This window comes from Periplaneta americana, chromosome 5 (genome assembly GCF_040183065.1).
Source record: "Periplaneta americana isolate PAMFEO1 chromosome 5, P.americana_PAMFEO1_priV1, whole genome shotgun sequence".
NCBI lineage: Eukaryota > Metazoa > Arthropoda > Insecta > Blattodea > Blattidae > Periplaneta > Periplaneta americana.
Window position 1 is genome coordinate 45200006 of NC_091121.1, and position 22801 is coordinate 45222806.

The 22801-nt window shown below is 36.4% G+C and overlaps 2 protein-coding genes across 6 annotated transcripts in view; both read left to right on the forward strand.

The window, feature by feature from the left end:
• Positions 1-1270: 1270 nt before the first annotated feature.
• twr (signal peptidase complex catalytic subunit SEC11 homolog C twr) lies at positions 1271-9816 on the forward strand. The gene is made up of 5 exons (XM_069825557.1): positions 1271-1463; positions 1588-1697; positions 1889-2038; positions 6272-6449; positions 9538-9816. The coding sequence occupies exons 1-5, from the start codon at positions 1416-1418 to the stop codon at positions 9586-9588; spliced, it is 537 nt and encodes a 178-aa protein (XP_069681658.1). The 5' UTR covers positions 1271-1415; the 3' UTR covers positions 9589-9816.
• Positions 9817-15799: 5983 nt separating this feature from the next.
• The window catches only part of LOC138699566 (diacylglycerol kinase eta), a 187237-nt gene continuing 180235 nt past the window's right edge, over positions 15800-22801 (forward strand). For all 5 annotated transcript variants that reach the window (XM_069825559.1, XM_069825560.1, XM_069825561.1 and 2 more), the window contains exon 1: positions 15800-15954. In XM_069825559.1, the coding sequence (XP_069681660.1) occupies positions 15805-15954 (150 nt within the window). In that variant the 5' untranslated portion in view covers positions 15800-15804. The remainder of the gene's footprint in view (positions 15955-22801) is intronic.

Here is a 22801-nt window from a genome sequence, read left to right on the forward strand (position 1 = left end):
TGTATTTAGGTTTAAAATATCAATTGTCAGAAAAGGATCAGAAAAAGTATCCACAGAACAGTTTTTGGCTGATATCTCAAAACATATAAAAGTGGAGATTGACGGGTTTGGTATTATAGAACCTCATAAGCTGATCAGTACTGATATTAAATGTTAAAAATATATATTTGTCTTGATCAGTAATAATCTACTATAAAAGCAATTTCAATTGTGTGGGGCAGAAGAAAGATTGTATATCATGATTGTTGTATAATCTGTCACTTCCACAAATTAATAATGCTTGCGCAGCTGCTGCTCATAATGTCATTTTTTCATGTATTATTTTATAATTGAAGGGAGTTTAAAACAGATCTCTCATAACTACAAGCTAATTCCTTCCTCCCTGACAATCAGTTCAAATGAATAGTTGTGTATTTCATATCACTATTATTTGTAGCTGTAGTGTTCAATCATTTGTCAATTTTATGCACCATATTAGTGTATATATATATATATATATATATTCATTCATTCATTTATTTTATTCCATAGATCTTACATGAGCAATGAAGCTTTAAGATGTGGAACATGTCAACATTTTACAATATTACAATTACAATTTTTTCAAATTTTTATAGTTTTACAATTTAGTAATTTTCTACAATTTTTACAATTTTGTACAATTTTTTTTACATTTTGGCGAGATGTAGTGAGATGAGATGAGGTCCGAGGATTCGCCAAAATATTACCCGGCATTTGCCTTTTCGGTGGGGGAAACCTCGGAAAAACCCAACCAGGTAATCAAATCGAAGGGGTTGATGCCAAGGACTCGCCATAGACCATCCGGCTTCAGTCCCACGGCTGGGGAAAACCTCCGAAGAAACCAAAGTCCAAAGGGGGATCCAACCCAAGCCCGAACGCAGCTCCGGATCAGCATATATATATAATCAGGCTATTTATTGTTTTGCTAATGTGTATTAGTTTTAGAACTATTTCTAGTTTTAATTTTTTCTGACGTGTCCAACATCATTCTGTATGATTCTTAGGACGAAATAAAACACATACATACATACATACATACATACATACATACATACATACATACATACATACATACATACATACATACATACATACATACGTATCTCTTGCCTTGCATACAGGATATTTATTTTTTGTTCGTTGGTACTCCTACATTCTACTCGAATCGAATATTATAAGAACGATAAATCGGAGGGAGAAAAAAAAAGTGTGACTGAAAACAATTGCGTACACCTTTCCGTAAGTTGATTGCAAGTTCTCAGGTTGAGTTAACATTGACGTGGAGTAAATTGTGTGGTTTGTGTAGTGCAGTGTAGTGTTTAGCGGCCCCATCGCCAGCAAGGTGGAAAAATAATAATACTAATAGATACATATACTTAGCCATAGCAGTAAATATGTTCCAAAATCTCTTTGACGATGTGAAAAGAATGAATAAACGCCAGGTATTTAACTTCTGCCTTCGTTTAATTGTACATATGGGTGATTTTCTTGGAGCGTTAACTTCAGGTTATAAATTACATAGAAATAATCTGAAATGGAATGTTTGGTTTGTTTATTTTTTTTCAGTTCCTTTACCAGGTTCTGAGCTTTGGTATGATAGTTTCTTCAGCGTTGATGATATGGAAGGGCCTTATGGTTGTAACAGGCAGTGAGAGTCCAATTGTTGTTGTACTTAGGTTAGTATGTTTCAGTGCAGTCTACATCCACATTTTATTCATAGTAGAAGTGAGTACTCTAGGTTGTAGTTCCTTATCCTTACTAGATATAAAAAATTCTGTTTAGTATTTCATTATACATGCACACATCAGACACTAATAATTAGTGGTAGCTTGCTTTTCCATACGGAATTGTTTGGTTATGTGTACAGTGGCAGTATGGAGCCAGCATTTCACCGCGGAGATCTACTGTTCCTCACCAACTATAAGGAAGAACCAGTCAGAGTTGGAGAGATTGTGGTGTTCAAAGTGGAAGGACGAGACATCCCCATTGTGCACCGCGTCCTTAAACTGCATGAAAAGTAAGTGGGTCCATTGCGGTGATCCTAGAAGCAAGTCGAGCAAGTTGTTGAGTGAAATAAGGTTGTGGTGCATTAGCCTAGGTTCGTATAGAGAGGTTTGACTGTCATTGTTGTACTCCATGTCATGTACAGTATGTAAGTTTCGCACGTCGTTTGTGGTTTACCGAATCTCATATTCGTCGTACGCAAAGAGATGGGAAACCTGTCAACTGTATATTGAACCAAGTTAACATGATTCCTTGAATTTCGTGGCCAACACCTGAGGTGAGAGGCCTGTTTCGTATAATATTTCTCTTATTATTCGGTGAGTATTATTTAAGTTACTAGGTTTTATTTCAACTTTTCAAGTGAGAAAATCACAACTCAATTGTCAGTCAGAAGATGCTTACATAGCCTATTTGATACAAAACTGTGCAGTAAGTAGTTTAACAAAATAATATAACTATAACACGTTAATTCCACTTTGTTTTACAAAAATGTAACGCAACAAGGTCACAATTTTCTCTTTCTTAAGATTGAGGAGGGAAATGTAGGTTTGCACTGCAGCCCGAGGCTCATTGTGTTTTACCGTTTCATTTTCTCAGAATGATTTTTGTCGCCGAATGGTCACACTCTTGTACGTATACATCATACTGCACCTGTGAACTTAACCTGGGCTTTAGTGATGTAATGATGATAATGGTATGTCAAGAAATGATGGCGACTTGAGTCCGAGGTCCAACACCAAAAGTTGCTCATCAATTCTGCTTCAGTTGGTTGAGAAAAAACCTCGAAATAACCCTAATTAGAATTTGAACCCTGGCCCTCTCATTTCACAGTTAGATATGCTAACCATTATAGATGTTTGTTTCGCTTTGTGGTGGCAGCTCTCTCATGTCTTTATTGCTGTGAGGTGTTTGTTGTATCTCAGAATTGGTTGAGGTAAGAGGTCAGAAAGTCTGTGCATTGCATATAATCTTGTGGCAAAAAAAGTTTATTTCCACCTGTCTTATCATCATACAGTATTGGGAAAGTAGGTATTTGTCTTGCGTATGTAAACAGGATTTTTTTGTTGTACTCTGATTGTACCAAGTTATCTTTGCTTATATTTACGCTACGTGTATCCCTCAATCCAACACCTACTCCCAAACAGTGGATTGTCACCACAAAGTGATAGATCTATATTCACAGGTGGACCCAATGCCACATTCGGTCGATTCTTTTTGTGGAATATTTGGTATACCTGCTCAGCAGTAGAATGAACAGAGTATACTCGTAAATGCACATCTTAGCACAATGGTCGACCTGACATTCACTTATGGAGTTCTTACTTTCAGTATGATGGGTGTTGTTACATTAATATAGATGTAACTCTGTTGATTATCAGTTTTGAAGTATAAAATTGAAGTCTGTTAATAGACCCATTATTAAGGCTCTTTGACCAAATCACAAAACAAAATTATTTTTCAGTTTATTTTAACTGATCTTAAATTGCTTTTGAACATTGTGTCATGTACACTGTTCAAAACATACAGAGGTGAGCCTGCCTGGAGAGAAATAAAAAATAGGTTTCAGCCGCCAAATTACTCTTCAAGGAACGACCACTCATATAAATTGAGGGAAAGAAGGCAGAGGACGGACACTGGAAAGTTTTCTTTTCTCAATCGTACTATCAGGGACTGGAATGCTTTACCTGCAGACTTACTAAAGGCTTTACCAACAACCAAAAATGTATTTAAAAATAGGCTTAAGGACTTTACTAATAGACGGTAATTATACACAAAATTTAAAGGGTGTAAGTGATATATTGTTATTGAAGTGTTGTATCAGTGAAAAATTATGTTGTGTCAGTGAAGTGTGTTGTGTAAGTGAAACGTGTTCCTGTCAGTGAAGCTTTATAGTTTATAGTGGTAGTGCAAAGTGTTTGAACAGTGAAATGTTTTTGAAGTGTTAGTGAAATCAGGATAGAATCAGTGAAATGTGTCGTAGTTCCAGTGCAGTGAGTGAGTTGACAGCGAAATGAGTGTAATGTTGAAAGGTACTTGCGCAGATATGAACATATCATACTCGTGGGTTTTAGTTCGAACTTAGGTTTAAGATACAAATTAGATTTATTTCAAATGTTATTTTAAGTGATCGTTTCATTTAATTTAGGAAATTCCCAGTTGTTGTTGTTGTTGTTGTTATTATTATTATTATTATTATTATTATTATTATTATTATTATTATTATTATAAATTATTGTTAGTATTAATTATTAGTATTATTATTAATTGTATTTTTAATTAATAAGTTTGTTATTGTCATTATTGAGTGTAATTAGTTACCACTGCCACCGGGTATATACCCATTGCAGTGTGAATAAATACATACATACATGTGCCAATCTCCGTTGCATTCCTCTGGCTGTTGTTGACATGGAGAGAGAGGAAATGAGATTTCGGACAAGAGGGCTGAAGTACAAAACACGGTTTTTTTTCTCTCTCCCTTTTGTGGAGGAGGGACCCGAAGGCTTGCATTGCAGCCTGAGGTATATTGTGCTTACCATTTCTGTTTTGTAAAAGATTTTTGTCACTGCAAGGTCACACTCTAAATTAACCTGGACTATGGTGGTTATGATGATGATGATGATGATGATGATGATGATGATGATGATGATGATATGTGAATTAATGATGGCAAAATGAGTCCAAGGTCCAGTGCCGAAAGTTACCCAGCAACTCTTTTTCATTTGGTTGAGGGAAAACCTCAGAAAAAAACCCAACCAGGTAACTTGTCTCAACCAGGATTTGAACCTGGACCAACTCATTTCGCGGTCAGACATGCTAACCATTACTTCACAGTGGTGGACTACAAAAACAATTGTCATTTTGTCTAAGGTCATGAAGATTACCTACTGCTTGAATGAAAATTTGGTATGAAAAAGTGCAGTACTTTATTAAGATGCGTACATAAAACAGGTACCTATCAAAATAAATAAGGCGAAATGTAAACTGTACATGTGTTCACATTATCCATTTACATAAACAGGGTGTCATATATAGAGTTAATGCTGAAGCCTTCAAGTATTGTCTACCGGTTGTTGTTTAGTCAACTGTCCGAAGACAGGTTTGAACCTCATAAGTGACACCAATAAGGCATCACTTATGAGGCAACTAGGCCAGCAGATAATGGGGTAGAGTGGCCAGTTCCTTTTCCCCTCCATTGCATACAATCACCGATTAGCTGCATATTACACTAATCAGACTTCAGATGCATACAAACAATATGAACTAATTTATTAATTTTTTTATTACTTTAGGGTTATGTGTACAGAGGCAGCATGCTAGAACTATATTTCAGTGTCAGAAATGCAGGAAGCACTTGCTTTCAACAAAATATTTTCTGTAGCATGATGTTACTTTCACTTTGTGCAGTGTAAGCATAAGCAACTTTATTTTAATTCCAGAGATAGTGAGAATATGTATTTCTAGTTTTACGTTATCACAGTAGCCTGATAAAATGGAAAGCTGTTGTTGTTATCTAATGCCGGGCTTTGGCAACGAAGCCATTAGCGTTCTTGCTCTCCAATATTTCTCTGTGGTGGATCCATCAGGTAGAACTTCACAGGTTTGTAGATGATCTTCAGTCATTTCTTCTTCTTTGTTGCATAGAGAGAATTTGGATTTGTGTAAATTCCTATTTTATTCAAGTGTTTGGCCAAATAATCTTGTTCCGTAAGCAGTCTGAATTTTGCTACTGCAGATTTACGTGGGATTTCTGGAATAATTTCTGTTTTTTTTTTTTTATTAAAATGCTCCATTTTTTGTCTTTGGCTTTGGTACATAGTGCTTGGTTTTGCTTGATTTTATATTTATTTTTAATTAGTCTTTTGATGGATGTAAAAGGTAGGCTTGTATTTGTATTCTGAATTAAATTGGATCCTTTTTTGGCAAGAAAGTCAACAGTTTCATTTCCAGCAATTCCGCAATGTGCAGGTATCCATTGCAATTGAATTCTTTTCTGTAGTTTTTGAAGTTGTTGGATCATTTTGTGACATTCTTTAATTTGGATTGACATCATTTTATATGAATTTATTGCATATAATGCTGCTTTAGAATCAGAGAGAATGACAGCATTTTGAAATGTATCTATTCTGTATAGTAGGTGTTGGAGTGAGATATGAATAGCTATTATTTCCGCATCAAAATTTGTTGTATGATATCCTGCTGGTTGATAAAATGAGAATGGAAAGATTGACTGCTTTGTTTATAGGGTGAATGGCACAGTCAAGTTCCTTACAAAGGGAGACAACAACAGTGTGGACGACCGGGGACTGTATGCACCAGGACAACTGTGGCTTACCAAGAAGGACGTTGTGGGGCGGGCCCGTGGCTTCCTGCCTTATGTGGGGATGGTCACCATCTACATGAACGAGTATCCAAAGTTTAAGGTGGGTATTAACAGATTTGGCTGTACTGTGGAAACTAATATTTGTTAAAGAACTGCTAACTTAATAATCTGTGGCGCTACAGCCCTTGAAGGGCCCAGACCGACCAGCCAGCTGCTGGCCTCATGTCCACATGCCGAAGCAGAGGTGAACATCAACCAGAATAGAGGTATCATGTGGTTAGCATGGTGATCTCCCCAGCCGTTATGAGCGTATTCCGAATCTCAGCGCTGAGCAATCTGATGGCATCACGGTGTTCCGAATTTCATCGATGGCTTCACTGATGCTCCACCGGTGCCATCAGCTTGCAGAGGTGGTGGCAGTCTCCATCAGCCGCCATCAGTGAATCTGATTGGTTCTTGTATAGGGCGGGAATTAGCAGACGAATGACATCGTGCACTGTTGTGTCATGGCGGTGTGTTCTGCTTTAGTTCTGCTGTATTGTTTGTAATGAGCACAACATAAGAACAATATGTTAATGGCTTATGAGCGAACATGTCAACGGACCAGTTATTACTACCGATTCAAGAAATAAGTTGTTTATGCTCTCTTTTCTTTGAACGAGGTGGCAGTACGGAAATTTCGCAAAATTTTGCTAGTGTAGCGAAGACAAGAACTTATACAGTCGCCATGACAGCCATCAATCCTTCCAGCAGTTTTGTTCCTAATTCGCTGCAGCGTGATGTCATTGTTGTCCACTGGTCCAGTGAGATTCGGAATACGCTGTAAAGCTGGCTTTTGCAACCGGATTTTGCTACCTATCTTAGCTCCCCAAGTGCATCACGATGCTGGGTGGGCACCGGCCCCATACACTGGCCGAAATTTCGTGAGAAAATTTCTTTCTTCATGAGGACTCGAATCAGCACGCATTCCATAACGCGAGTCTCAGGCAGGATGCCTTAGGCCATGGCGTGGAATGAACTGCTAACTTACTGTTCTTTATTCTAAAATAGTAAAATAGGTTTTTGAAAATATCAATTACATTCATAAATTATCACCAGTTACAATAAAATAATGTGAAATCTAGGTAATACAGGAAAATATAAAATACTATGAATGAATGAATGCAGCAGAAAGAAGTTACAAATTCAAAATTGTATTTATGACAATGCAACATGAGGTTTGTTGCAAATAATATTGCTGTGAAACCATTTCGGAACAAAATTAATAGAAGAATGGTTATGGTCATTTGTTACGAGATTCTTCCAATATGAATTGCCTATATGATTTGTTTATTGATCTTCTCCATGTAGTTTTGCTCTAAATTGTGGTCGTTAGAAATGATGATGATGTTAAAGTATGTATGTTGCCTCTTTCTGTCAGTTATAACTATAAAAGAAACATATGACAGCTGTTAAAATGCGTGTGTGTGGAGACACACTGTTATTTTGCACTGTCATGTGTGGCCATATCTTCGAGATTACCTGCATCCCTCAACATGTGAATATTTGAAGAATACACCAGTATTATAGATAGGTCAAAGACACATGCATAACTCATCGTAATGTATACCAATTACGGACAGTGTGTGTGCTTTTTAAATTGTGCTCAGAGTTGTCAACTTACTAGAGATCTTCACAGGTAACAATTTGTATTTACTTGTAACAAAAAATCATCCCTACTTCCTTCTCTACAGCTGTCTTGTGTCCTCTTTCATAATATAAGGTCTATTATGATATATTGTTTTACCAGTATGAATCCTCTAGTGCCAGTGGAAATAAATAATGTATAGCATCAATAGTTTTATAGCATCATTCTCCATGTATCCTGTCGACCATCACACACTGCAAAGATTAAGAGTATAAAATGATGATGCATAATCAGACATATACATATACAGTAGAACTTGGTTATAGCGACCTCGTTTTGTGCGACACCTCGCCTATAACGTCAAATATTCTGTGGTCCCAACTAATTTCTCATAAGACATATGTTTTTCTACCTTGCTTAATACGACAAACGTATATGTGTGTACCTCGTATATAACGTCATTTTCAGCCTCAGTTTGGAGTACAATTTTCTAAGAACCAAAGTATTTTAAGAAATATTTTGCTGAAATGTGGCAAATCCTTTACTGTTCCCTTCTATCATAGACCTCTGGAATGCAGGCAGATTCCCCATCCCATTGTAACCTGCCCAAATTCATGCGGTATTAATGGTACATGCATGCGGCCAGTTTCAACAGGAAGTTTTCACTAACTGCACACATTTTAACGCAAAGAAGTGAGTGACACTTTAGAAGCCATTAGAATTGTTAACATTTCTACGAAGCTAGGGGAAGGAGCAGTGAAATTGCAACTGAAATAATGAACATAGAATTTAATTTAGAAAGTGTATATTGGGAAAGTAGGAGACAACAGAGTAAAATGACTGATTACTTCACTCCTCTGTAAATAAGTTTGGTGAGTAATGAACAAACTGTTTTAATAGAGAATACTGTATTTATAATTGTACATGTATTTTATTGTGTTCATGGTATGCTTAAAAGTGAATACATAAATCTAAAATAAGCCTAATCATGTTTATTATTTTTCATTTTCCACCTCACTAGACTGATAATATGAATCTCGGTTACTACGACACTCGTTTATAACAACATAATTTTCAAGGTCCTTTGAATGTCGTTATAACCAAGCTCTACTGTATTAATTAAAAATACTTGGTGTTTTACACCCACAATAACCTAAGATGTTGATAAAGCGTCGCAAAATAACCTACTAAAAAAATTAAAAAAAATACACTCACATCATTTTGTAAAACTTGATCTGATACACTTTATAATATTCATTCATTCATACTTTTCTGCCCAAGGGCAGGTCTTTCACTGCAAACCCAGCATTCTCCAATCTTTCCTATTTTCTGCCTTCCTCTTTGTCTCTGCATATGATCCATATATCTTAATGTCGTCTGTCATCTAATATCTTATTTTGTCCCGAACTCTTCTCCCGTTCACCATTCCTTCCAGTACATCCTTCAGTAGGCAGTTTCTTCTCAGCCAGTTACCCATCCGAGTCCTTTTTCTCTTCCTGATCAGATCATATTCTCAGTTTTTATTGTGTGTTCTTATTGGTACAATTTCATGATGTTGCAGTATGCCGTGCTGGCGTGTTTGGGACTGTACGTGCTAGTACATCGTGAGTGAACAAAGTGTTGAGGGCACTAGCTCTTCATTCCAAAGAGTGTCTCTTCTGTGCGGACGCTATGTGTGAGTGAGTGTGGCACATGCATAGTTTGGTTTGGTAGGCCATCACATTCAACGTAACCTTCTATCATTTTTGTTACAGAAATGAACAATCATTAAGTTCAAATTCACTGGAATTACTGCAGATGCTGTGTTCTAACTCTTGTTGCAAATACATTTTTAATAACATGTGCTGCATTGAATTTATTTATTTTTCCTTACATTTATGAACCTTTAGGTATGTTTGTACTAAATTTAAAAATAAAACTGTGACTTCAGGGTAAGATAAGCTGGAATGCACAGTGTTGACAAACTGGATAATTAATTGGTATTTCATGCTGTAGACCTGAGTTCCAGTCGAAACAATACAGTAAAACTTCTTTTATACATTCCACACATGCGGTTTTCAAACTTATCCGTTTTTTTTTTTTCTGAGATCCGAGCAAAATTCCTATACTTTCCAAGTTAATTTATTTTGGATATACATCCCCCCCTCCCCCGTCCACCGAGTTACATCTGTGGTAGCATGTCTGCCTCCAGACTAGCTGGCCTGGGTTCGATTCCCAGTGGGGTCAGAAATTTTCTTGTAAAATTTCTACCTCGGGACTAACAACTTCTAATCCCTAAATTGTGCACCAATCTGCCTGGGTTAAATCCAAAATCTCTCCACAGTGCATATGAAAGGAAGACATATGTCACTGTTGATAGTGATTCGTCTGTTGGATGGGGACGTTAAGTCTGGTGCTATTTGACAGGAGTAGGCTACGGTCTGGCACCGGGTTTCCCCTTCTCCCTTCCTCACCGTCATCATCATCATCCTCATCCATTCTACACTACACTTACACGAACACTTAACATACACTCACCTTAGTACATGACATAACTCTTACAATACACATCATGCATAATGTGGCCGGTTGAAGTGGTGTGCAACTTGAAAATGGGTCACACCTATCCATAGTATGCGGAACCCGAATCACGAAAGTGAAGTGGATCTCTCTCTCTCGCGCGCGCGCACACACACACACACACACACACACACACACACACACACACACACACACACACACTCTCTCTCTCTCGCTCTCTGTCTCTCCCTCTCGCTCGCTCTCTTCCCGTGTATTTTATATATATGTAATCAGACCAGCAGGAGAAAGATCACTAGGATGTCCTGTGAAGAGATGGAAGGTAAATTTTGTAGACCGCAACAATTCTTTTTAGGACTATTATCTGTTAGGAAGATGATGATTATGTTGACATATATGCAGAGCTTTTTTTCAGCTGGAACGGTCCGGAACGCGTTCCGGTAAACTTTTTGCCATTACAAATTCCAACGAGATATATTTTATAAGCGAAATTTAAAATTAAAATTGCCGCCACTGCCGAGTCCAAGAGTTTACATTTTCTCATTATTATCGTTGGTGCAAAAGTAACTCATGCAATCTAGTGCTGCCATCTTCTGTTATTGATCCTGAAACTATAGCTCGAAATCGCAAAATTTCCGTTATGCTTAAAATCGATGAGCTCCGTTTGGAACTTATTGTAATATAAAGTATGTAGGCCTAATATTTTTAAACCTACGTTTTTGTTGTATAATGTGATCGAGTGATAGAGTTCCAGTAAACTTTTTTCCAGAAAAAAAGCACTGCATATATATAATTTACAGTACATGGTAAGAGAAGTTCACAAGAGTAACATTCCATTGTCTACAAAAAATGCTTACAGGGAGGATAGATGAAGTGTTGGAGGAATGATCAAGTACAGCCTTTTTAAGGTTCATAAGAACAGACCACATTGATACTAAGAAACTGACCATGAAGAAGAAGACGATGATGAATTATATAAGTGAATGGCCAGCAACTTTTCAGATGTGAAAAATTAATAAGGTGGTTTTTTCATTCTAATTGAACAGCAGTTTTAATTTAGCCTATATGTTGAATACATTCTTCATGATTTCCTCCTTCAAATTCCTATTTAGTAAATTAAAGCTTCCTTTATTTATACTGACTCTAAATAACTTAAACTACAGCACTTTTTAGATGCTTATATGATTATGTAAAAGTTAAATTATCCATAAACGAATCATTTTCAAAAATATCAATCACAATTTGATAATTTTAATTTCAAACAATATTCGTAAATATATTACTTTTAGTACGGAAATCTGATGTCATACTGTCACATTACATCTCTTCTAGGTTGAAGATCGAAGTCAATAAACAGTTTTTGAACACGTGGATGATATCCAATTTTCGTGCTACTACTTGTAATACAGAAGAATACGTCTATAATAGAAAGTATATGATATGCAACAATAATTAAAAAAAAAAATAGCCGCCCTAATTATGGGTTCGATAGATCGGTCTACTAATCAATTCACAATGAACAATGAGTAAAAACAATTATGTGACAATTTGAAAGAAAAAAAAAACATTAAGGTAAGTTAAATGATAAGACAACATAGGAAATCGTTTACAATAAAAGTTTCTTGGGTACAAATGATTACTAATTATAGCTAAGGATGATTTTATTGTATTGTCAATACTATCTTCTTCAGGAAACACATCATCGCTAAATTACAACTATTAATTTTAGCACAAATTAACATATGTGAGTCAATATAAATTTATCAGTGTTATAATAATAGGCTCACATACATCATCATATTACATAATAAATTCCATTATGACACAATAGTTACACATGAAATGTAAACAAGTCTTCATATTTTAATATAATAACATTGATACTGTTTACAAGATTATTTTAAGTAGATTTAAATAATGAAGACTTGTAATTTTATATTAAACTTTGTACATGTATTTTTAAGCGTTTAACTTTATTGATACCGGTGATATGCAATTACAGAGGTTATTATATTATGAATGTAAAAAATGATATCTGATGATGTTGCAAGTAAAAGCAACGAAAACGTTAATACAAACAATTAAATATGTAATATAAAGGTTTTATACCTTACGTATAACATGTTAAGTCATTGATGGAACAACATTAAATCCACTTATTAAATTAACCAATTACGCATGCTTTCATGTCTTTGGCTCTAGAATGGGGATGTGCATAGTAAAATATTTTTACTGTCTTTTACACCCTGGAAAGACCTGGGTATACAATTTCGCAGGAGACTGAGTGGATTTCGAGGCTATCAACTAGAAAAGTTCCTCTGCCATCCAGAATTGAACCTTTGATCGTCCAGTCTGCAGCCCATTGCTCTACCAACTGAGCTACCTGGTTGCCATAGTTACTAGCAGTGGGTACTCTTACAAAGTGTTCTATAAATGCCCAGAAGAGTCGATTAAATAAAAAAAATGTGTTTGGAAATATTCAAACTATTCCTTGTTCCCTCCTATTAAAAAAATCATGAGTAATTTTACTGTTGATTCATCTTTTTGAAACAACTTTCTGTCTACTCCATGAAATAATCATAAACATTTAGTATTAAAATCCAGCAAACTGTTTAGGCCAAAGGTTCTCAAACTTTGTCACGGCACAACGACACTGACTGAGATTGGGCAGTCATCGGAGAGGAGACCCGACATCCCTTACGAATTTCGTATTTTATTCGCTTTATAGTTATGTATTAATTTAGAATTACCATGTAGATGTTTCAAGAAATATATTGTTACAGCAGTACGAAGCGCTTTTTTAAAAGTGAGTACCGATAACTTTTAAACTACTTCTCCACATAGTTTTTGCCAATATTCAGGCACTTGTCATAACGGAGCTCTGCTTTCATGTCCTCTCTATTTTGTAACCTTTGTCATAGAACGATGCCACTTGTGATGAAAACCATGTCTGCACTGCATCTTTCACATCATCATCGTCATCGAAATGTTCGGCGTGGGTGAGGTCGTTGGGCTACAACTCATCCCAGGGGTGCACAATAGACCTCAGGTCGCGGTGCATAGGGATGTTCCCCTCCCGACCTCAGAGAGAGGAAAAAAATTGATAGCTGTCTGTATCCTTCCATGGCTAAACAGGACAGCCTTGCAGATTTAGGATTTGCGTCCACACCTGTGGAGTAACGGTCAGCGCGTCTGGCTGCGAAACCAGGTGGCCCGGGTTCGAATCCCAGTCGGGGCAAGCTACCTGGTTGAGGTTTTTTCCGGGGTTTTCCCTCAACCCAATACGTGCAAATTCTGGGTAACTTTCGGTGCTGGACCCCGGACTCATTTCACCAGCATTATCACTTTCATATCATTCAGACACTAAATAACCTAGATGTTGATACAGCGTCGTAAAATAACCCAATAAAATAAAAAATAAAAATTTAGGATTTGCATTGGGAAATTCTCCAGTGCTGCAGAGAAAACTGTACAATATTGGAAACTTGCACTCTGGATTGGACATTTCACAGCAGTAAAATTGATATATGACTGGGTGAGAATAAGATAGTACAAAGACACACTTTTAACATTTTTTTTTTTGTGAGCATTCATTTCTTACACATGAGAAAGCTATTAAAATATTACAAAAATTACTCTACAAATGACGTAAGTATACGCCGAAGAAATTATAATACCGCACCTAATAGCATTGGACTCTAACCTTAAACATGCTCTCCTGTAAAATGTCTGTGTGACTTAGGACTATATCATTCTCACCCCCCTTCAAATGTTATACACTATAAGCAAAGGAAATTTTTACAGTTGTGGCTTATCGGAGTTTGTTTCAGCACACCACTGATGGTGATAAGACACTCAAATTGTTAAAATCAGCATTGAACTGAGTTTCCAGTCACGTGTTTCTTAGCACTTAACAATTTGAAATGCCGCCACTGGCATAACTCAGGCGGTAGCGCGTTTGCCTGCTGATCGTTGGGTGCGCTTGGTCATGGGTTTGATTTCCGCTTGGGCTCGAGGTTTTATTCGATGCAAAGTGAATATCGGGTAATAAGGCTCATGCTAGGCATAATTTCACCAATTTCATCGGCGCTAAATAACTTAGTTGATACAGCGCTGTTAAATAGCCAGTTAAAAATACTGCTGAGTAATGGCTGCTACATTCATAATAACTTGCCCTGCTTTGACTAAATGAACAACCTTGATAGCTTTGGAGTTCTCACTTGTTCACTTTCTCCACACTGTACAGAAATGAGAAATTCTTCACATTTGAATTTGAGCAGCATTCATCGGTGACGACACATGAAAGCCGTCAAGCTGTAAGTATACTAGCTCCGCGCAACGTATGAAATATCGGAACTTGATTGATCTGAAAGTCCTTCATACGACAAATGAAATCCCAAATGAATAAATTTTGAAGTGAAGATTTATTTTCAGCGGGAAGTCTTATTAATTTGGTAAGGTCTGTTTCTTAAATGTACCACTCATTTATAATGTACTGTATGGATTAATGGAAGAGAATTTTGCAGGAAGAATTGTAGCAAAAACGCATGAACTTAAGACAAACCGGTAACCTGCTTTTCCACATGAAAGAAAAAACAGATCTGGAAAGATCTAATTTAGTGTGGAATTGTAAAATTAAGAAAAAAAAAAACCTTTTCTTATTTCCTTCGCCTGAAGATATCTAATAGAAGCTCTGTACTTAATGGAAATTCCCAATTCAAATAGGCCTATTCCATTCTTCCATGTTATTTTTTTTTTTGAGGGTGTGTGTAGGATATGTCTAATTGAGACGTGATTCCTACAAACTGAGCTCCTTCCAGTAATTAAATTAGAAAAAAAAAGTATAGTACACACACATACCAAAACAAGTTTTGCACTAAGAAATATTTTTATAATAATTGGCAAATGTAGACGGAACTTTTGAAGCCAAAATGAATGTAAGGATCGTGAAACATCATTTTACAACAATTAGCTTTTTTTTTTTCTTTTTTTTCATCATTTGTTTGTGTATTTAGCAAGAGATTTAGGAATTTGTAGAAACTGCATTTTAATTTTAGTTTGACGTATTTCCAGTTCAAAAGGCATTCTGAAAGATGTTGCGTGAGACTGTTTTGCTATTTGAGAGATACAAGATAATTTTTCGTCAGCAAGGCCTTGCATGCTTGTAATGTGCGGTACCTATTATAGTCTTACATCCCGCAAAACGCCACTCACAGCACATAGATGTCGCGCATGTCGCTCTCAAACCTGTTGTACCTCGCGTCGTATACACTGAGGTCGCCTTACGCGCGTTTGTTGAGCTGACAAAAGTATGGCGTCGTGTAGTGGCCGCGGTGGCGGTGCTTCTCGTAGAGTAGGCACAGAACAAGCGGGCGAAGAATCTTCTGAGAGCGATGGAGAGACCGAGCCGGCCATATCCTTTCATCGTAGATTGTCCACCAACAGGGAAATCAAATGTTCTGTAAGTTTAATTTGTTCAATTCCCATCGATTGCCGGTGTGTTGTGAAAAGAGGCGTGGTCTTTGTTTACACACACAGCGGCGTTCGTGTTGCATGCACGCTGGTAGTATGTCAATAGTCACCAACGGCGAGTATTATTTCTGTTATTCAAATGCAAAGGGCAGCAGCATAATATTCGTGCATGTTGCTAAGAAAAGGTTATAATCTCACAAGAACGATATTGAGGAAATACAGTTTGATGGAACCAGAATTAAATTTGGTGGTATTCAAGAGTACTAGGGTGTTCTTTATTAGGGTGAGTTGGTTCCGTCGGTAGAAAGGGGATTCTATGAGAAATTTACTTTTATTATTATAATTTCCAAAGCGTCTATATGATGCACTCAATCCCTTACAAATGAGCATAGTCATTTCATGGAATAAAGCAGCCGGAGCGTGACACATGCAATGTATTTCGGTTTGGCTTTCTACCAAATTTGACATTCTTCCCATTTTCAACTAAACTAGCGCACGAGACATTCAGGTGATTTTGGAAGTGAAATTCGTCTAATTTATAAGGTACTTTTTGTGGGGTATATTTATTGTTTAAGGCACTATACCTAAAGTGAACCACGGTAGTACGCTTCGTAAAAGATGAATATTTTCCCTGGACCAAAAATACAATACAAATGGAATAAAAATGTTTTCCCGTGGACTTAACTAATAAAAATGGAGCAAGTTCCCTCGATATTTGCGCTAAAACGGCTTATGTACACGTTACCTTAGGTCATTGAACTCATTCTTGCCTTTGAAGATGTTGGATAAAAATTCGACGATTTTCAGTTCCAAAATCACCTTTAGGCCTACTTCCCGTGCTCTAGTTTCTCCGAACTTTACAACGTAACTAATGCTATCTATTGTTACAGAATTGAACAAGTATGAAAACACACTTGGAAGTGATAATTTGTTTTTAAGCGCCTGGAATGACGCAATTGTCAGTTTTGCAATAAGCCTGTAAGTTTTTCCCTAGGCGAATGCTGAAATACATCTCTTTCGAAGGGCCACGATCCTCTTCAGTTTCAATTAACCCATCACCATCACTTCTCATATTCTATCATATCTTTCGCCATAGGCCCAAAGACGTTATATAGTATACCATAGGCCTGCCACTTATCCGTGAGAGTACCGTCCCGGCAAAAACAAAAAGAGCACTTCTAATGGCATAACGATGAACCACGTCAGTGTGGACAATTATTTTGTGTGGTAGTTAAGCAGTTGATGTGTAGATGGCAGGTGCTCTGTTCGGCCATGGCCCATTTTGTCGCTGTAGCGCTATAGAGTTGACTTTGGAGTTCAGAAATTAATCAAGACATCGACCTTCTTCCTTGTGACTCACACACTGAAATGTTTAGGAGTAGATTATAGCTATATAATTGACATATGATTCATTTCTCATTTGCATCGCACCTAGGCGCGAAATAAAAGTAATGAAGTATGAAAATGTATTTAAAATTGCACATTGTTAAGTTATGCAACCCTACAAGAGAAGCTGTAAATTAATTATTATTGCTGAGGGAACATGACAATACTGAATACATAATTAAAGCAATGAGTAATTTGGGTTAGAAGTGTAGTGAAACAAATTTTAGCTTGATATGTGTGCGGTGAAGAAGAGACAGCAACCCAAACATTAGAGCTTTCCCAGGGATAATGTAAAAGAAAACGATAAGAAATTTAATGATTTGAAATATTACGGCAATGGAAGAAATTATAAGTTCACACAAATTAACTGGAAAAAAGCAGATTCCTGCCAGCAGCGATCTTCAGCCTTTTGTAATTAAACTAAAATCAAACAGTTGGAGACAGGTTGTGGAAAAGAATCCTGAACGTGTAGTAAATACTGTATATTTTTTAATAATTTGTTTAATTTGTTAAATAACTTTTTAACCTTTCTTTGTTGATATTGAAACTTGTACCTTAATTTTATTAATGACTAGTTTCTACTTGCTGTTGTCTTGGTGGGGGTGCCAGGTGTATATTTACTAGAAAAAAACAAGAAAAGCTTGTTCAGCACCTAAAATGTTAATTTTTGTATTTATTAAATTATTCAGCTGTACTAAGAAGAATGCAGTGTGATGCTATCGTGAAAAGATGACTGTATATCAAGCGTTATTCCACGAATTCGGAAGAGTCGTAATATTACTTCGGATGGTCACATTCAGCAAGCGATTCCCGAATTGAAGACGCTGATGGAATTTAATTTATAAAAGTATGGATGAACTAGCATGTAGACTTGCAACTCGTTTGTTGTAAGAGGCCGGAACTGGCATTGGCTTCTGGTGTTTCATGATGAAGAATTCCATGTAACATGCAACGATGTTTGCGAAACGTGAATAAAACAGGGAAGCGTAGAGGCGATCAGATACATCTGTTTTGAGTTGCGGTGCGTTGACAGCGCACGTGATCCTTGCGCGAGTACAACGGCCTGGCCTGGCGTAAATATTGTGACGCGCTTTTGGCCCGCGGCCCGCGCGCTGCTCGACGTGGGTGTGTGACGTCACTCGACTTCCTGCAGACGGTACATCGACCCAGTGTCCCGCTTGCAACTGGGTCACACGTTACGACGCGCGATAGGCCACGGCCAAGATGACGTAGCTACAGGCGGGCCCGTCGTTTTTCTGGACGGGACAGTGTCTTTCGGAGAGCGCAACCAGTTTTATCATTTGAAGGATTTAATTTTGCGTATTGTAGTTGGGAGGGGGGATTATGTTGAAGCTATCATTAGTAAACAAGCCTCAGAATCTTTGGTTCAAAATCATTGTATGCCTCTCGTTAATCTCAAATTTCCAATTTTCTTATGTGGTACACGTTCCTTTAAACAAAATACGGAAATTTGGTAGAAAAAAATTAGTGATGGGTAACCTATTTAATGAAATTATTTCATTAAAGCGGTTATTCGACACTAATTTTTTTTCTAAATTATTTGATTAAATTGGTTCTTCTTCTTCTTCTTCTTCTTCTTCTTCTTCTTCTTCTTCTTCTTCTTCTTCTTCTTCTGCTGGCATACAGCTCTTACAGTTTAGCTAAAGCTTCCTTTAAAACAATTTTCATTCATACATTCATATTCTTTATTTGCCTGATGGTACAAGAATACAAGAGGCCTCGTCAATGTAATAATATAAAAAAGCAATGTGTCAATATTTAAAATGTTAAAAGAGTAAAAAAAATAACAAAATTTAACTAAAATGCTACATCATTTTCAAAAAAATTCATTCATATTATAAAAGGGATTATTTTGTAGACATCTCTTAATCTGAAGTTTAAATTGTGTTTCATTAAGTGCCTTTATATTTGTTGGCCTTATTATATACTTTTATTGCAGTAATTACATAGCTTGATTGTGTTTTTTGCAACCTGACAAGTGGTACGTTTAATTGATCATCATTTCTGGTTTCATAGCGATGCAGATCTACTATACTTGTATAATTAGTAATATTCTTGTTTACATACATTAAAAGTTAAAACATATATAGAATGTAGACTGTCATAATCTTTTCATTTTTGAAAAGAGATCTATATTGTGACAGCGACGTGAGAATCGAACTCACGACCAGCGTCCCGCAAGAAAGCAGATCGCACAGGCTCCACGGAACATTGACTGACGTCGCGCGGTGGAGAGAAGAGAGAGAGTTTTCAGTTATTCAGTCAGTGAGAAAGCCAGAGCAAGCAAGCCAGCCGGAGTTCGACTCGAGTGTGCGTCCGCATCTGCGTCAGCATCCGAAGGCCTGAGTTCGAGTGCAGTGGACCGCAGTTGGAGGGACCTGAGTTCGAGTGCAGTGGACCGCAGTTGGAGGGACCCGAGTTCGAGTACAGTGAACTGTCTCTGAAGGTCTGTGGTTCGAGATACCGTGAACTCGAGGACTGAGATAGAAGAACTGTGAACTGAGAACTGATAGTTCTGATTTGTAAATAGTGCTTTGTAAATATTAGTTAAGATTAACAGTTAATTGTTGTTCGTACTAGTCCAAGTAAATTGTCATTGTTGTCGGTGGAGTGCTATAACAAATACTGTGTGAGTGAAGATCCAATTGTTGACGAGAGCGTTTAAGGTGAATTGTAGAAAGGAATTATTGTTGTGACGAATAACTTACATTGTTGTTACTAATAAAATTCACAATATGATAGTCTGGGTGGTGACATTGTTAACATACGAACTGCCTTTTTCTGCAGTAACAGAATGTTTGGAAGGTCCCAACTATTTCCATATAAAAGTAATCCATATCTAATAACAATAGCCCAATCACTTCTGTCCTCTACCCTTTTCTTCCATCTCCTTATTCACACTTTCCTCAAATCTTCCTCAATACAGTCTAACTACAGTCTAGTATATACAGTCACGAAGCTTGAGTTTTGAGGGTGCTAGGAACAATAGACTGTGCCGATACTATTTCGCATTGTCGGTAATGAGGCGATATTAGCGATACTAGTGGTCAGCAACTATCTATGGATGCATATTTACTACGTATTGAGCTTCGTGATTGTATACTCGTATACTAGACTGTGGGCTAACCATCTCAATCTGGGACGACCCCTATCTCTCTTTCCCGCCAGTGTTTCAGTGAAGATCATCTTCGCCATTCTTTCGTCCTCCATTCTAATTAAGTGACCTACCCATTCAAGTCTTCTAATTTTTATCGAAGTTACTATATTAGGTTCCTTATATACTTGTTCTAATTCCAAGTTACTACGGATTCTCCAATTATTTTGTTCTTTGACAGGACCATAAATCTTTCTCAGAATTTTCCTTTCCCATCTTCTAAGTTGTTGTTGTTCAGTCATGGCCCATGACTTTGCCTAAGGCATAATAACATCTATTCCCTGCTGAAATTCTAGCTTCTATATCTTTACTGCAATCATTGTCCCATATAACCACTGAACCCAAGTATTACATTCCTTAAATTGCTCTGAGCCAATAGAAATCATCTTATTTTCTTCCGTTCTTATCCTATTTTTTGACGTATTCATAAATTCTGTTTTATCAATATTAATTTCGAGTCCAATCTCTTTTGTTATCTCCTTTATTTTCTTATATACTTCATTTATTGCTGATGCTGATCATTAAATAAGTTACCTGACACTAATTTAATTATTAAATTTTGCATGTCGTACGGAAATGGAAAAGTTCTCTTGAAGTGTCATTGATAAGTATCTTGAATTCGAGATCCAAAGTAATTTTACCTCTTCTTCGATCTTTAACCTCGAAATTTTATTATTATTATTATTATTATTATTATTATTATTATTATTATTATTATTATTATTATTATTATTATTATTATTTGTGTGTGCGTGTTTTTCACGTTTTGGTGAACAGAATAAACATCTGTAGAGCAGTACGTTCGTTCATTTAATGTACTACTTATTGGTAGATCAAAAGTTTATGCAAATGCGTATTTTTATTGTTTGTGAATTTATCTTAAAACTCTGTATATCTCTACTGATAAATCTGATAGGTTCAAATAAATCCAGATTTATTTAATTTATTTAGAATGTTTTGAGTTGTTTTTGCCATAAATGCATATTTTGTTTTATTTTGCATATTTAAGAGTATATTTATATTTAGCATTTCTATCGTTTTGCTTATTGATGGGCACAGACTTCCAAAATTAGAATTTCACTACCAGCCAAGAGGTTTGGGATGACCAAGACGTCGATGGAAACATCAGGAGTGGACCATCTTCCTGAAGATAAATTCATAGGAACAGGCTATGAAACCTAGTTATGATGATGACAGGCCTTTATGCTGCGTTAACAACAATGGTAGATTTATATGCTTTGATGAACATGTGATTTTTTATTACATTTTATGTTAAAACATGTTAAAGAGAGATATTAAAAAATCTTCGATGAAGAAATCTTTAAAAATAACAAAATAAAAATCAGAAAGGAAGAATTTACTATAGAAATGGGAATAGAAAGGATAGGAGAAATTATTCATCTTGCCTGTGTCACATTTATTTAATCCTTAAATTCATCCTTACCTAAACTAAAAATCACATACCAAGAATAAATTCATTTCACGTAATCCAAGGGATTTCACAACTTCCCTGTGACTTTTTAACAATACAGAACATTTTCTTTCTTTAGACATAAATATTGCATCTTTTAAAAACTCTGAGCAGACGAAAATCAATTAAATTGTCTTCAAGTAGACAATTTTCCTCGAAAGTTAGATTTTACTGATATAAAATATAAATACAATATCACGAAATGTGTTGCACAATAAGTAGTTAAAGTCCAAGACTATTTTCAGTTTTGAGCCGGACTCACCCAGAATAATTTTCCAAGAATTGCCACTGTTCACAGCCAGACGAAAACAGCAGACATCGTGACGCATCATGCCGTCAGAGACAAACATCTCTAACGAAGTTTTGCGCTGTTTAATCATCTCATATAGCACATCGACAGCTTTTAATGACGGTAATAATAATAATAATAATAATAATAATAATAATAATAATAATAATAATAATAATAGATCGTGTACGTGGCTACAGTGTTAGAACGCTTATCTTTAATCCAGTAGGTCCAAGTTCGATCACTGATCAGATCTGGGTGGAATTTGTGATGGACAAAACACGTTTGAGAGGGGTTTTCTCGGGGTATTTCCGTTTCTCTCTCATTCCATCAACACACAACACACTCCACTTCCCTCTCATTTGTATGTATTTATTTACACTGCAAATGGGCAAGCACCCGGTGGCAGTGGTATACACAATATAAACAATAGGTATACACAATAAAATCATAAACAATACACAATACAATTTACAATACACAATACAATTATACAATACACAATACAATAAGAA

Bases quoted from the DNA above. Each gene is read 5' to 3' on its own strand.
- twr (XM_069825557.1), top strand. From the start codon at position 1,416: ATGTTCCAAAATCTCTTTGACGATGTGAAAAGAATGAATAAACGCCAG. The intron at 1,698-1,888 runs GTTAGTATGTTT...TTATGTGTACAG, and splicing joins CCAATTGTTGTTGTACTTAG to TGGCAGTATGGAGCCAGCAT. The intron at 2,039-6,271 runs GTAAGTGGGTCC...CTTTGTTTATAG, and splicing joins GTCCTTAAACTGCATGAAAA to GGTGAATGGCACAGTCAAGT.